The sequence below is a fragment of the Anguilla anguilla genome, chromosome 9 (genome assembly GCF_013347855.1).
Source record: "Anguilla anguilla isolate fAngAng1 chromosome 9, fAngAng1.pri, whole genome shotgun sequence".
Taxonomy (NCBI): Eukaryota; Metazoa; Chordata; class Actinopteri; order Anguilliformes; family Anguillidae; genus Anguilla; species Anguilla anguilla.
Window position 1 is genome coordinate 17,748,246 of NC_049209.1, and position 15,939 is coordinate 17,764,184.

The window sequence follows — 15,939 nt, forward strand, 5'->3', positions numbered from 1 at the left end:
CATATTCCCTCATTAGTTAAATCTACATTGAAAGAAAAAATATAATAATGTACAGAGAGATTAAGTGGTAATATAGACTATTATAGTCTGTCTGTTTATTGCACTGCCTGAAGTTGTCTTCACTTTCCCAAGGTACTACCTATAGGTCTCTGTGTACTTAGCAGGTCTTGTTTTCTGATACTTGGCCTATACTCCAGTCTGTGGCCCCGTCTGTTGCTTTGTCTGCAATGGGTGACTTCTCTGAACAGGATAACTCAGAGAGAAGAAAGTTGCTCCTGCACAATGAACACTAATCAAAGCAGCACTTGAGGGTGTGAATGCATGCATTGTCTGGATGCAGTGAGATGGAAGAAGAGGCAAGAGCAGAGCCTAGAGCCAGGGCTTGGAAAAGACTGCTTGGAAAAGAGCAAGGGGGAGAGACAGAGGGATGAAGGAAGGAAGAAAGAGATCATGGGCTGGAGGGAGAATGAGAGGTACTGTAGGTAGACAGAGAACAAATGAGAGATATTTAATCCTTTCCATAAAGAACCTGATACCTTTGAACAATGGTTACCTGAGGGAGAAGTGTTGTTTAGTGTTGCTCCACAGCCAAAGCATCTCTCTTGAGTTCCTATTCCTAATAATTCCTATTAATCAGACACAGTCCCTTGTCTCTCCCATCCCTGCCTTAGCCCCTACAACCCCACTTCCCACCCCCTCCTAGCTGTTCAACTCCCACGTTCAGCCACGCAATGGCTTAGGCCCTGGAACACATGTTGTTTTTGCTTACTGTCTTAAACCTACTCTGTGCCCATATGCTCATGCCTCAGACCATCTGAGCACTAGTCCAGACCTGTCACTATAATGCAGCTTTACTAGCATGTGGGGCGTGGCACTCCACTGTTGTTATGAGAACACATACTACTCACAGGCAGAGATGAAATACACGAACACATATTTTGCTCAAAAATGCAACATAAATAACAAAAAATTATCTCTAAGCTATAATCAAAATGGTAGAGGCATAGCTTGCTTTGCAGGAGGTATAGAGGTATAAATTACACAACAAAAAGGTGGGAAGCCTGTAATACATAACTACATATTTGCAAATGCATATTTCAAATACGTGTATTTGAAATTCTGATCGCCCTTTTTAGTGGGACATCCCCAGCCAGGGATCCATGTGTGTGAGAACACACTACAGCAAATTTTGTTCAACAGATAAAGAGGTGTTTCATCTTAGCTCTTATACGAGTCTTGCATATGGACACAGTTTCCTTTAAAAATAGCTCCAGGGCTTTAATCTTCTCATGTTTCACTTTGCATCGCCCATTTTGGATTATTTTTAATATGATGCTCAAAAGTTGAGGGCTACAATTACATTTCTGGATAAATTCAATCTGAATATGATTTTGAGATGGAAATTTTGTTATCTCTGGATCTCTGGGCCCATACAAAAGGAGAACACGAGCTGGAACACACAGGAAGAGCAATGGCACAAACAGTTCAGTTCCAGAATGGAGGGAGTAAATATGGAATGTGAAGAATAAAGAGAGAGAGAGAGCGGTGGAGCAGCCCTGGTTGCTGCTGCTTGGCTGGGTAGGGAAGAGATGATGACAGACGCTGGCACGGCTCCACTGCTGACGAAAGCTGCTTAGCACTCCAGTTGCCATGGAGACCAGCAGGAGCAGGCAGAGGGAGAGGGAGAGGGTGGGAGAGGGGAGAGATAGAGAGAGAGAGAGAGAGAGGGAGAGAGAGAGAAAGAAGACAGCAAGAGATACGCCGTGCAAACGAGTGATTGAGAGCCAAAGAGTGTGTGTGTGTGTGTAAAAGAGAGAGAGAGAGAGAGAAAGAGAGAAAGCGAGAGCGGAGGTAGAACAGAAAGAGAGCAGAAATAATTTGCAGATAGAGAGAGCAGCTGCAGCTGAAATGGACCTGCAGTCGGAGAGCGACCCACAACCGTCTGGAAAAATCAACAAGGCTGCCTTCAAGCTGTTTGGAAAACGCAAGCCTGGCAGCCCCGTGTCCAGCATCTTCTCCATCAGGAGCAAAGGGGAGGGGGGCAAGGGGGCAGCCAAAGCCCCGCTCGTCAGGAGCAATACTCATGATGGAATAATGGAGACACCGACGGAGCTGGAGGGAGGAAAGAAGGAGGAGTTGATGGGGGGAAACCTGCCCTACACAGACAATGAAGCCATCCCAGCGGTATCCCCGCGCACCTCTTTCTCCTCTATCACCTCGCTGAAGTCCCTGAGTTTCTTCACGGTTCTGCGGCGGAGAAGCAGAGCTGGTGATGGGGGTCGCTCAGCCTTCACGGAGCCTCGGCCCGGGGGCCGGAGGAGGAAGGGGTTGAAAGGGCTGTTCAGTAGCGTCCGCTGGCACCGTAAGGATCAGGGAACACGGGAAGAGCAGGAGGAGCCTCCCCCACCAGCGTTACTCCTAGCCTCCCGCTCCAACAGTGTGGAGATTGTCAAGGAGCACATGACTCTCACTCCCAGACCCCCACCACGGGCCATGGATGATGCCCAGACACCCACTACACCTGAACCAGATGAAGACGCCTCCATTCCAGTCACTATGGATGATGGGAGCCCTCTAATGGAGATGGCAGGAGACCAGTGGAACAAGATATTCTTCCCATACTCTGCTCTTGCTCCTAAGGAGACGCCAGCCCTGGCAAAGGCTGACACCACAGAAGCAGGGGACAAGGTGAACAGTACTAGCAGCAGAATAGAAGAAAGCAAGGAGGAACAGGAGAGGAGTGGGAGACAGGGAACAGACAGGGCACTTTATGGGGATGGGCTACAAGGAAAGAGCAAAATCATGGCTGAAGAGAAGGCCTGCCCTGCTCTTGCTTCTATTCCTAAGGGTACTCCTGCTTCTGCCCCAATGCTTAAACCTGCCTTTGTTTCTAGCTCCAGCTTTTCTGCTACATCTGCTTCTTCTTCTGGCACTTTTCCAGTACTTTCCCCAGCCTCCCTACCTGCCCCAACCCTCTCCCCTGCCTCAATCCCTAAACCTACCCCACCTATTGCTATCCCTACCTCTACCCCTGACCCTGCCCATGCAATCCTCAGCACCCCTACCCTTGCACATACCTCATCCCCTGTCCTTGCCCCTGATCACAAAACTACCCCTGCCCCTGCCTGCATGGCTGTTTCCGTCTCTGCCTATACTCCTACCCCTCCACCTGCCCAACGACCTAGCCTGCCCCCAACTAGTCCTCCTATCACTACCTTCACCCCTATACCTACTCCTGCCCCTCCCCACAGACCTAGTCAGCCCCCAACCCAAACTTCTATTCCTGCCCATACCACTACCCCCACTTCTGCCCCTTCTCTCACCCCTAGCCCTCCCCCTGCCCTCACCCCTACCCTCTCCCCAGCCCACACTCCTTCATCTACCCCCACCCCTGCCATGTCTCCTGTCCTTACCCACATGCCCTCCCCTGTACCATCCCCTGCCCCCACTCCTGTTTCTGGCCATGTTCCGGTCTTAAATGCTACCCATCCTCCAGGCTTTAAGCCTACAGCAGCCTCCTCAAAGGCTATGGTCAGCATGGACACAGCAGAGGATATATCTGGTCAAGACAAGGTTTGTGGTGATGCTATGACTTGCAGAAACAGAGTGGAGGAGTTGTCCAGTGGAGAACATGTTCTGGGTAAGGCTATGACCAGCTTAGAAAAAGGGAAAGAGTTTGTCAGACAAGATGGAGTTGTGGGTGGGGCAGATGGAGGAAAGAAGCTTTCCAGCCAAGATGAAGATATCAAAGACCAAAGTCAGGGTCTTCAACATGTTGTGCTTCAAAGAGAGGAGGGTTCTCCTGCCTCACCCCCCTCATCTCAACCTGGTCCCCGTCGGCCAGAGAAGAGGCCTCCCCCGGTGAAAGCTCTTGGACTCAGCAAGATCCCTGTGAGTGGCTGCACTAGGGCAGGGAAGCAGCCTCGTGAAGCTCCATCTGAGGACGGACGGAGCAAGGACCCACAGGACATCCCACCCAACTACGATGAGGGGTACTGGGACTCACCCACGCCTGGGCTGGAGGAAGAGGGTGCTAGCTTCCTAGCCCAGGAAGGAGAGGAGAGCCCAGGAACTTTGGCTGCTGGTGAAAAGACAACCCCAGTCTCCACACATGAGCCTAAACTGACCCCATCCAACCTGGGATCTGGGCGCCCTCTGAAGGGCAACTCCAGCTTGCCCCGTGACTCCAAGATCCCCATCAAGCAACCCACTGCTCAAGCTGCCAGTCATGTGTTGGCGACGTCAGCAACCACACCCACCACCCACGCACATGGAACAAAGACTGAGGCCCTACGCACCAAGATCCCTGTGTCCAAGGTACCAGTCCGTCGGACCAGTGCACGCTCAGCCCCCGTCTATGATCATCCTAGGAAATAAAGCCAGTGACCAATCTGGATGTCCCGTCAAAGCATCAGAATAAAAATGACTGACTATTAAGAGCTTCAGTCCAAAATGCCCTTTTGATTTTATACAACAGGCATTTTTTTTGCTTCATTTGTTTAAGATTTCTTGACAAACAAGAACCGTATACATCTATTTTTTTGTAAATTTGTCGATGTATGGGATGTTATGTGAAATATGCTTATAACATACCTATGCTGGTCAGGAAAATCAATTTTACCTTTGGACTCTTATCCGGAATCGTCTGATTTTATTCTGATATCTCACAATACAAAACAAAAATGCAAATAGAAACTTTCAACCTGGTCAAGAACTATTGCAAAAAAATAAAATAAAAGCAACAAGATCGCTCTTAAGTGCAGCACTACCACTCTACTGGAAAATGCCAAGACAGTGCTGAGAAAGACCCAAGGCCACCCTGGATAAAATGCGAGAACTAGGCTGACCTCTTGGAGAGAACAGGGGGACAGGATCTATTTACCAAATGGAACACAAACTCATGACCGCAGCCACAACATCCCCAGACAATGAAAATGGATTTTTTAAAACAAATTATTTTAAACTCCCTTTGTTACTCCCTCTTTTTGGTAGACTACTATCTCATTCTTTCCCCAATGCTACAGGCTGTTTCGCCTGACTTTTGACTGTTGATCCTGGAGACCCCTGGGACTGCATTCGTCCTTCACACTATTCACACTCAGGAGGTTGGACATACAGTATCTCTAAATGTATGCTGCAGTGGGAATTTCTATTTAACCATTCACAGGTCGCCAGCGTGATATGTTCTGTGGGTGTTGTTGACACGTTGCAGCTCCTGCATCAATAGGGGTTCATGGTAAGACTGTCCTTATGATCACTTTCACTTTTAGGACTGAAGTTTTTTTAGAGTGCACCCGTTTGTCACTTTGAATTGTCAATCATATTTGTTTTTCTGTAAATTTAAATGTTGTTTTGTTTCCTATCTAATCAATAAAATGACACATGTACATTTAGGCAGAAGCTCTACCTTTGTGCTATGAAACTAGGTATCCATTTCACACACACCATTTTCATGTGGGCATGTGTGCAATAGACCCTTCCTGTCGCTGTAGTGTAATTCTATGTAGGTAGTCAATGGCATTATCCTCGCTCATTCTCTGTCAGCAGTCTTTTGCAGGAGGAGGGTAGTAATAGGGAGGGGTAGTTTTCTGAACACTGGTGAATAAAAGCCAGGTTTTGCAATGTAATTGTTTAGATGGTATATTTACTGTCTCCCGTGTGTCAAATTGTTTTGGAAATGGATGAGAATCTGCTTTTCTTATGATGTGGTTATTGATGCAAAACAATTTTATGAAAGGGGGGGAGGTATCTGTGCAGATGAGAGTGTGTGCGCACGTGAGTGAGTCAATGACAGAGAGAGAGGGAGAAAGAGAGAGACAAGGGAGCAAGGCAGCAAGGGGGGGGGGGGGGTGACTATGTGCAGGTGTGTGTGCGTGTATGTGTGTGTGTGTAAGCGTGCCTGTCTGTGCGTATGTTTGGAGGGCACAAGAGACCTACTCCACAAAGAGACAAAAGAATGGAAACACACATGGAATTTAGAGTCAATCGTAGGAGAGGGAACAGTAAGCCAAAATGACTGCATGTAATGAATACAGTATAATAAATCAGATTTCATTTATTATAGGGTAGCTTTATGTAAAATATACACCCGAATGTTTTGCTCTTTGACATTGTCACGTGTGCAAGACAAAGAGCCAGATTTGCAGTGGGGAAATCTGCTTTTACACAAGAATGCCATGCTATTATGCAAGCATGTGACATCTTCTTTCTTTAATGCATGAGATACAAGCTAACATTAGATTTGTAGTTTCCACAAAGCTAGTTTCATTCCTTTAAGATATTAACACATGGCTTGTAATTTGCTAATTATTTATATTATTTGCTAAAATATATAATATAATTACTATTCTAGACACAAACAAGTATAATGCATAAAGCATAGACTGTAATTAGTTCAGCTAAGCATTTGGAAAATACATTTATACATTTCACATGAAGAAGAAGCAACAAAACAATTTGAAAAGGAATTGCACAATACTAACTAAAAACACAATAATTGACACACATACTGAAGAAAAATGCTTTATTGAATAAACCAAAAAGGTTTTCCCAATTGAAAATATTTTGGTTCATTCAAATGGTGTAGATTTATCCCATGAAACATTTTTTCAGTGTAGAGTTCTGTTCTATTAATTTGTATTCTGATTAACAAGCTCTAGGTAGTAATTTTGTACTAATGCTGAAGGCTCTTTACCCAAATAGCTTCAGTAAAATATGTACAGTAAAATGTGTACTTGTAAATCATGTATATTACTCTCGATACAGCACCTGCCAAGCAAATGAAGATGGACAGGAATAGCAAAAGCACAAATATAAGGACTTATAAGTCTCTTATAAGCTAACAGCCAATCAAATCTGCCCAGAAACCTTAATTATCTATTTACAAACAAATACAATAATGTGGGGTACTTGATGTCGGCAGTAACAAAAAGCTAAACTGTAAACATACTGTATTAGCAGCATTTGAGCAGTAGACAAGATCCATTCAGCTGCAAGGCAAACATCAGGCTTGTATCAGAACATCACGCTTCTTTTAAGGGGATAGGGGTCGAAGAAACAGAGTGGGGAGAGATTTTTAGTAGAATGACCCTGTCTGTTTGTATGCATGTGTATTGTATTTATGTGTATTTTATATGTGTATGGCTACGTGTGTATGAGAGAAATGGATGAAGATCCTGACAGGTGACTGAATCCAGCTGTATGGCTGAGACTGTCAGAAATGAAGATCACTGTGAGGGGAAATATAACGAGCTGAGCTTCTACACAGCCCTTCCAGTGAACAAAAGGTTCCCTAAATTTTGCCGTAACAATAAGACAATCATTGCTAAAATGTGACCTTGAATGATCCTTACGTGTCAGCTGCATTTACTAGAAAGAACAAGATGAGGACGGATAGCGTGTTTGGGGGGAAAGGCTTGGTGAAACCTTTCCCTTGGGGTGCCTCACTGAAAGATAAAGGTTGCTGGCACAATAAATCAGTGCTTTTAATGAGGGCTAAAAGATATTCAGCGAGAACAAAGCACCAATGAGGACAAAATCATATTCAGAGAGAACAAAGCACCAATGAGGGCAAAATTATACTCAGAGAGAACAAAGCCTTGTGTTCAAATGATCAACTTCTATTCAGAAAAATCTAAATCATTTCAGAAATTTGAGTATTAAACTTGGAGCCCCAAACCTCATTGTAAATCTAAGACTTAACCCAGGGCATTCACCGCTATTCCCTGATTAGCTTGCCTGGACCATAGGTCTCGTAAAGATACAGTGACAAATGATCACGATGAGCACGTGGTCACAATATTAAGATGGATGGCCTTTGGCTGGACAGCAAGACAATCTGGGCACGACAGAGACCAGGACTGGATTAGAACTGGTTGCAGGAAAACAGGAACCATGTACACACATTAGTATAACTTAACTTGCAAACAAAACTCATCCCCTAGATTTCATTATGTCACAACCAGTGTAATTGATCTAAAATTCAGTAGATATGAATCCAAATTCATACATCTTATTTCTCGCAATTTGTACAGTAATGTAATTCCTCTGAATCATGTTGGTCAGCTGATTTCTCAACGTCCTTGTTGTCATTTTCATGTTGTTGCTTTCACTAGTTTGCACCTGTCAGGACTATAAAAAGCTAAAGCACTGTATGTCTGCTTTTTCATCTGTGTGGTTTACATTTTGTGTGAATTCGTGGCTTGATATGGCTTATCCTTCTATTTTATTACTACTGTATTATAGTATGCTAGCAGGTACTACTGTATTACAGGTATGCTAACTTCTAATAAAGTCAGAACATTATACTATGATCATGTAGAATGAAATTCCGTGGTGTTTCATAAAGAATACAGTTTGAGTGAAATGCTTTTGAATTTTTATTGTGAAGTAACTTGGTGTAACATGACTGAGGAAAACTGGTAGAGAATCAATCTTTCCTTTATGTGGAGTTTTGGTTTCCAATATGCTGTGAAATCCAGTGCTACATGGGACAGCAAATAATCTCTTGAAAAATAAGTGTAGTCCTAAATTATAATTGCCTCAGCTATATTTTTGAACAGATGAATATCTCATCAATTTGAGGAGAGCAAGGAGATCAGAGACCACTGAAAAGAGATACTGCTGTACTTGAGTACATTAGTCCAGATGAGCATTGGTACAGCAGAGAATGTGAAATCCATGTTAGTTAATGGAATGCAATAAAAAATTTAATTGAATCGCACAATGTAGAGCATGCACTTGCGGGGGAGGGGGCGGGGGTTATTTGTAATAAGGTGAAGACTGGAGATATTCAGATGAATTGAAAGCAAAATTGTGTGTAATGTGGTCCTGCTCAGTGCTGTGTGTGATCTGGGATGGGATGTCAGTACGCAAGGCCGACCCTCCCTCCCTCTGTCTATAAAAATCACGTCTGGTTTTTGTTCCCCCTCAATGCCCTCGTTCTGTGGCTGTAAACACAGGGAGTGCCCCCCCCCCCCATTCTCTCTGTGCACACAGCATGCTAGGCTGGCTTATATAAACAAGGAGACTCTGATTTGGCTGTGATATGATGAGTACTGGGAAAAAGAGGGTAGCATGTGACAGATCAGAAAGAAGTAGAGGTGGGGATGAGGTGCATAAAAAATTGTATGTGCTGTCCCATCTCATTTCTCCTGGGCATCAGGACCGAAACAATTCTTCAGGGACAAACATGCTCCACTCACTGCTGTCATGGTTACCCAACAGATAACATACACAGGTCATGTGTCCCATCCACATGATTTTCATGGTCCATAGGATGCTGGGTGCAGAGATACCCATAAGGAAAACATCAATCTTGCTCTTCTGTCTGTTCTACATGGTTTTTATCATGTGTTTCCAGCATCCCTTACCTCTTCTCTTTTACCAATAGAAAGAGCAGTTTTCCCTTAGGGATAGCTTGCATTTTCCAGAAATAGAACTCAATAACACATTACATAAAAAAATATGTGCTGTCAGAAAATAAAAATGACAGAAGAGGGCAGCAAGGCTGGTTTCAATTATAAAATTGAATTGAGAGATAAGGACGTAATCTTTTTAGTTTCAGCAAGGATGCAGATTACATAACCAATTTAATGTGGCGCTCTATCAGCAGAACAAGGCAGCATGGCTGGAAATTGGTTTAAAGGTCCACTTTGACCTGAAAATCTGGTTCAAAACTATTCAAGACAGTCAGTTACTATACAGGCAGTTATCATTACTAGGTATCATTTACCATAGTTGAGGCTGAGCCCTTTGGTGTGTTCATGGCCAGACATGACATAATGCTAGATGAACATGCTGAGCCAATACGAGCAGCCTGTTTCATCCTTATCATGCGCAGTGTGGAAGCAGAGCTAAGGTATGGTGACGAGCAGTAGGATGACATGTTTACATGAAAGGCATTACATTGTACTGATATAAAGCACTGATTCGACTGGAGTTTACATGTCTGGGTCTTCTGAATCTGTAATCCTATAAAGCCTGAAAGTGCTTGGTATGTCAGAATGCGAAAGGCAAGAATCATCAAGAAAAAATTAAACCAGACACACAATCCCAAATTAATATATTAACGTATGCACATATAAACACCTATTTGGTAAACTGACATTCTAAATAAAATTCACACCAACGTTCAGATGTGAAAGCAGTAATAAGTGACATATTATACATACTCTTTCATGTATACATTTATGTTGATACCTCAGATTGTTTTCAGAATCTGTCCATTGCTATCAATAAGGTAATTTGTGATTACCTCATTGATGCATAGAACATAATTTTTTACAATAACAAGAAGATATAGAATGAAAATCAGGCGAGAGAAAGGGAGAGAGGAGAGAGAGGGTGAGAGAGAGTGAGAGAGAGCAAGGGAGGGAGGGGGAGAGATGATCTCATGGTGCATAGAACTGAGAGCAGTGATGTCACTGCAGCATCTCCTGCCTATCTTCTGGTGTTCTGTGCCGTGCATCCCCTCCCTAGTGAAGGAGGCGTGTTCAGTGTTGTTGGAGCATGCTCAGTGGTGCCTAATACAGAGTAGGGAGAGAGACAAGAGGCTTAAGCTCTTCAGCATTGATGGTTCATCTGAGGGAAACAAACGGCTCTGCTGAGCATGTTCTTCTCACATCCTTCTCACGACAAGGGCTTGAAGCAACAACAAAATTAATTAAGGTTTAAAACAAGTTGGTGTAATATGGCCAATATTCTGTATGAGGGTAAGTGCATTAACCCTATGTGAACGATTAACTGGCTGCGTTATTGCATGTGATTGCATCTCCAGTGTGGGTATTTATACAATTCAGATTTTAATGTAGGCACAGTGGATATACAATCCTCAGCTCAATACACTAAAACCAAAGAGAAATGTCCCCATAAACACCCAATAGGCCCATAATTTGTCAGCTGATCTAAAGATGAAAACGAAATAAAAATATCAAAACTAAAAATAAATTCAAACAGGTTATACAATACACACTTGCTTAATTTTGCCTCTGAATGATGGCTCTCTCACTTCTATACAACTAGATTTCAAAAGGAACCTGTAGGTTTGAATTGCTCCAATTACATTCCGCCCATATTGGGCACCTTATTAAACCTGGCATCAAAACAACAGACCCCTTCATTGAATATAGCAGTTTATACCCTCACTTAGTGCTATTATCCAACCGTTGACAAGAGCAACTCAATGTATAAACATTAGCTAAATGCTCCACAATCAGGCTACAGCCGGGTAACTGATTAACAGAGACATTTAAGGGGAAAACAAAGTCACCTGAGAAAGTAAAAACAACGCAGAAAATCATCGTATCCAAGGCACCAAGACATCCGCACAAATTGGCTGTGACCGCAAGATGGTCATTACTTGAGGTTACTTTAATGGGATGCTGTTGTTGGAAAGCACACCCACACAACGGTTAATGCATACCCAACATTAACTATTCATTTCAGTGTGTCTTGCCATTTGAGCTCATGGGACAGTCTTTACATTTTGCTGTCGTGCGGTTGAGATCTCAGCGCAGATAGAAACCGATATGCACAAAAGGTCAGGATCTAATTTAATGGGAAAACCAGTGCAATATGAATGTTTTCTTTTTCTAAAGAAAGAAATTATCTTCATACCTAGCTACATGGGCCAGGTCTTTAAAAAGGCAAAGTAGCTGCAAAATATAACAGTAGAAACAGTCATTGCAGTTGTAGAAAAAATGGGGGTTGATGTGTTTGCTGGATTGCTGCTCTGTAAAACACAAACATGGGCTGCAGATGAAGGATTATGGACTTGAGAGGTTTAAAGAGCAGCTAAAGGGATTCCTGATTTACCACATCTACCTGAGAGAGAGTTTTGATGGTTAATGCATCTTTTGACAAAGGAAGTGCATATGGGGAAGGGAAAGGAAAGTCACACTGTAAAATTATACCTCATTTATTGATGTATTACTGTATTACAAACATTTTAACACCTTAGTGCCTTCATATGGGGGTTATTGAGGACATAAAACAGAATAACCCACTGAAAGGCACACGTAAATTTTGCTGCGCTGGTGAATTTTTAGTGTATAATCAACTCTATCAGAGTGAAATCAACAATAGGGACAATATGTTTTTTAGTCTTCAGTCTATGTGTGTTGATTTTACACCATTGAAGTTGATTTTGCTGTGTGAAAATGTTCTGTATCAAATTATAAAAAAATAATTACAAAAACATGCAAGATAAACAGAGCATAAATACAGTAATAAAAGCCAATAATTTCATTTTAAAAGGTTTTCAAATAGTAAAATAACATTTTCAATACTGATGATATGAAAGAGACATGTGCAGCCAGAACCATCTTCACAGACCATATTCAGGGGCAGGAGCAGGAGCAAAATATGATCTCTCTCCAGCACACAGCTGCTTAGGCAGAGAGATTAGCCCTGTGCTGCCTGGTTACAAGCATACACAATGCAACCTTATTCTTATCATCATCCTTATCCTTATCATCACCATCATCATCAAACTGGAAACTCTGTTGGTGGCTATTAGCAAGTTTTCAACAGAGCACATTAAGACTGAATGAATACAATCACAGGGCAATGGACAGAGATTTTAAAATGAGCTGGATGAGGGGTGGACCAAGAGGGCCATACCAGCTTCTGGATTTCATGCAAAAAGTATTATAAAAAGCCCAGACATTTACATGGTCTGACAATTTAAATGAGCATTTGTAAGCTCAGGGATTGACAGTTGAAGACTGTGTCTTCTACAAGTGAACCAGAGTTGGTACCTGTGCCTAATTTGGTAAACAAAAACCAGCATACACACTGGCCCTCCAGGTTATCCACCCCTGAGCAAGAATGAAGATAGCAATGACAGTGTGTAATTCTCGTATTAAGATGACACTGAGATGGAACAAACCACCAATCGCTGGTCAGACTGTAGTGTATACACTAGCTTGACGTACCATTGAACCCACAGTCAGAATTTTCCTAACCAAACATCCCTTCCACCATTGTGTTTAAACTCACTCTGGGATAACAGGGAGGAATGTCTATATATCAGACATTTAAGGCAAGATTTAAGAAAATTTAAATATTTTCCATTTCATTATGTCAATATATAAAACTGACATTTACAAATATTCTACTAACATTACCTGGTTATTATAGAGGTATATGAAATTATATGGTTTATATATAAAAATATGGAGAATCCTAAGACATGGTAAAAGTACAGGAGACAATTCCTGTGTATAGATATGTCAGGTTAGGTATACTCCTGCTATTACCCTCGATCAAGGCACTGGTTTCAGAACTGGAGTTGGTCCCTGGGCACTGCGGCGGCCCACTGCTCCTAAGTAACTAGGATGGGTCAAATGCAGAGGACAAATTATCCCACAGGGTTCAATAAAAGGTAACTTAGATGTATAGACACACAAACACACCTCTCTCTCTCTCTCTCTTTCTCTCTCTTGCACGCACAAACACACACACACACGCATGCACATGCACAAACACACACACACACGCATGCGCGCGCACAAACACACACACATACGCATGCGCGCGCACAAACACACACACACACACCCCCACAGGGTTCAATAATAGGTATCTTAGATGTAAAGACACACAAACACACCTCTCTCTCTCTCTCGCTCGCTCTCTCTCGCATGCACAAGCACACACACATGCATGCACACACACACACACACACACACACGCGCTTTCCCTCTTGGCAGGTAGTTCATTATTCCTGCCAGCAGCTCATGGGAGAGCCTTCAGTTACTATTGAAATTGATAAGAGTAGAATCTATTGTCAAAAAACTATTGTGTACAAAAATACAACAGCATTACACTGCAGAAAAGTTGTACGAGAGATATTCATAGATGAAAACAGCATTCAATACTACTGTCAACACTGTTCTGTTCAGTAATGCAAACAGTGCGACATATTGAGCAAAAAGGAAAAGATATGGCCACTGGTACCCAAAGCACTGATAGAGGGACTGTTAAAACAATGTGCAATGGGCATCTTTTTCTGTGCAAGTCTAGTCCTCAAAATGCTATTATTGTGCTTGTGAAAAACATTTACTGTGGCATACACAATCCACCACAAACACACAACTCAGTTATCACTTACAGGAAGATAAAGCACTTTTATAAAGAGCGTTCTACTGCGATGATGACTCATTCCTCACTTCCTGTTAAACATGAAATGAGTCACATCAACAAAAAGGACCGGTTCATGTCACAGTGGTGACGCTCCTGTCCGTACACACACATTAATAATCATCATCACTGCGGCTATACAAAATTAACCAACATGTGTGATCAAACACATCCAGGGTGTGCAATAATCCTTCTTTAAACCCAGTGGCATCACAGTCTGTCGCTGGCACCATTCTTTTTCACTGAGGGCATAGCACATGACAACATGATTCAGTCTCTTTGTTCTGAGGTGAAAATGTTCTGAAAGTTTCAGAACACCCCATCTGCTTTGGCACGGATCCTCAAAGCACATAATAATTCTAATAAAGGAGATAAGGCACTAGAATAACATCATGGATAACATCAAAGAAAAAAAAAAAATCAAAAAGAGGTCACAAGCAAAGGTTGTGCCCAGTATTGAGATGGTCATCCATTACTTTTGGGGCACTGCGAAACTTCCTCTCTGGTGAGTGGCGGTCCAGAGAGTAAACAGCGACTAGGAAAGCTTACACCAGAAAATGGGTGTACCCCTCGGCCCCAGTCACAATCACGTCCATCCAGATGCGCATGGCTTCAGGAGACGGGGCCACCATGTAATAAACACGGTCGTGCGTCTTCACGCTGAATGTCAGGGATGGGTTGGGGCTCTGGAGAGAGTGAGAATACACAGTGAAGCCACAGGGGGGCGGCAGCAGTACTAAATTAACGCACAGCAAAACACAGCAATGCCACTCAGTTTTCTCTGGTTTATTTCCTTTCATCTGTAAGGTCTATAGTATCATTTCTATAAAGATGGTTCTGCAGTGTAATATCTGTAGGGTTCAGTACATATTTGCTTCAATATGACATGACTTGAAAATCCAAATGATTTTAAGATGCAATTTTAACATTATTTTATAAACCCAGATTTGTCTGATATACTATTCAGGTTGAGAGACTAAGACAGAAGCATGGTTTCACAGTCAATGTGGTGATATTCATTAAGCAGACCAAATATTAAAGCATTTCTAATACAAGCAGCTCAATTAAATTACCGTATTCTTAATGTAACATCTATAAATGTTATAGGTAGGCTGACTAAATTAATATCAGTAAAGGTGTAATAAGTTTTGTGTTTACATTTACATCTGCTGCATGTGTGAGTGTCCGATTTCCTTCCGTTTCGTCATCAGATTGGACTCCTTTAGCAAGTGTTTGTGCCCATTTTCATATTTTTTGCAATACAATAAAATAGAGAAATACTGGCTGCCACCTCCAAAGACAGGACAGCCATTTTTAGCAGACGAAAACACTTCACAGAAAGCATCAGAAGGCCAATTTAACCCTGTACATCTGACCGAGTATCTCACTATCCTCACTGAAATGGAACATACTGCCCTTATACTGAAGTATAACACTACAGAGATATTATCAACATTCATTTAGCAGATAACCTAAATACTTCAAAATATACAATAAATATCCAAATTCTTGCTGATATTTTAATATATTCCATCTCCAGTTAATCTCTGTATAGAAAAGTTTGCCATTCACCAGAGGAGACTCACTCTTCCTCTGTGCTTCTGGACTGTAGATTACTCAGTATATTTTGCATGTTTGACCTTATTATGCTCGACTTCGTTCATGCCTTGTCATTTACATGCAAAAATAAGGGACGATTCTTGTTATGCAGGTAAAAAGGTGGTATGTACTAGCATACAGGTAGTTCGAGGTTACCCTGTCATGCAGTTTAAAATGTAAAAATTGCTGGCTTCATGC

At 42.4% G+C, this 15,939-nt stretch overlaps 2 protein-coding genes across 9 annotated transcripts in view; one reads left to right on the plus strand and one right to left on the minus strand.

The window, feature by feature from the left end:
* Positions 1–1,683: 1,683 nt before the first annotated feature.
* On the plus strand, positions 1,684–8,365 carry si:ch211-244c8.4 (APC membrane recruitment protein 2). The gene has a single exon (XM_035434492.1). It carries the CDS (start codon positions 1,909–1,911, stop codon positions 4,375–4,377), a length of 2,469 nt encoding a protein of 822 aa, XP_035290383.1. The 5' UTR covers positions 1,684–1,908; the 3' UTR covers positions 4,378–8,365.
* A 5,256-nt stretch (positions 8,366–13,621) lies between these two features.
* The window catches only part of phldb2a (pleckstrin homology-like domain, family B, member 2a), a 43,752-nt gene continuing 41,434 nt past the window's right edge, over positions 13,622–15,939 (minus strand). For 6 of the 8 annotated variants that reach the window (XM_035433951.1, XM_035433955.1, XM_035433954.1 and 3 more), the window contains one exon: positions 13,622–14,828. In XM_035433951.1, the coding sequence (XP_035289842.1) occupies positions 14,688–14,828 (141 nt within the window). In that variant the 3' untranslated portion in view covers positions 13,622–14,687. The remainder of the gene's footprint in view (positions 14,829–15,939) is intronic. The other 2 variants (XM_035433957.1, XM_035433952.1) reach the window with 1 other exon arrangement.

Bases quoted from the DNA above. Each gene is read 5' to 3' on its own strand.
- si:ch211-244c8.4 (XM_035434492.1), top strand. From the start codon at position 1,909: ATGGACCTGCAGTCGGAGAGCGACCCACAACCGTCTGGAAAAATCAAC.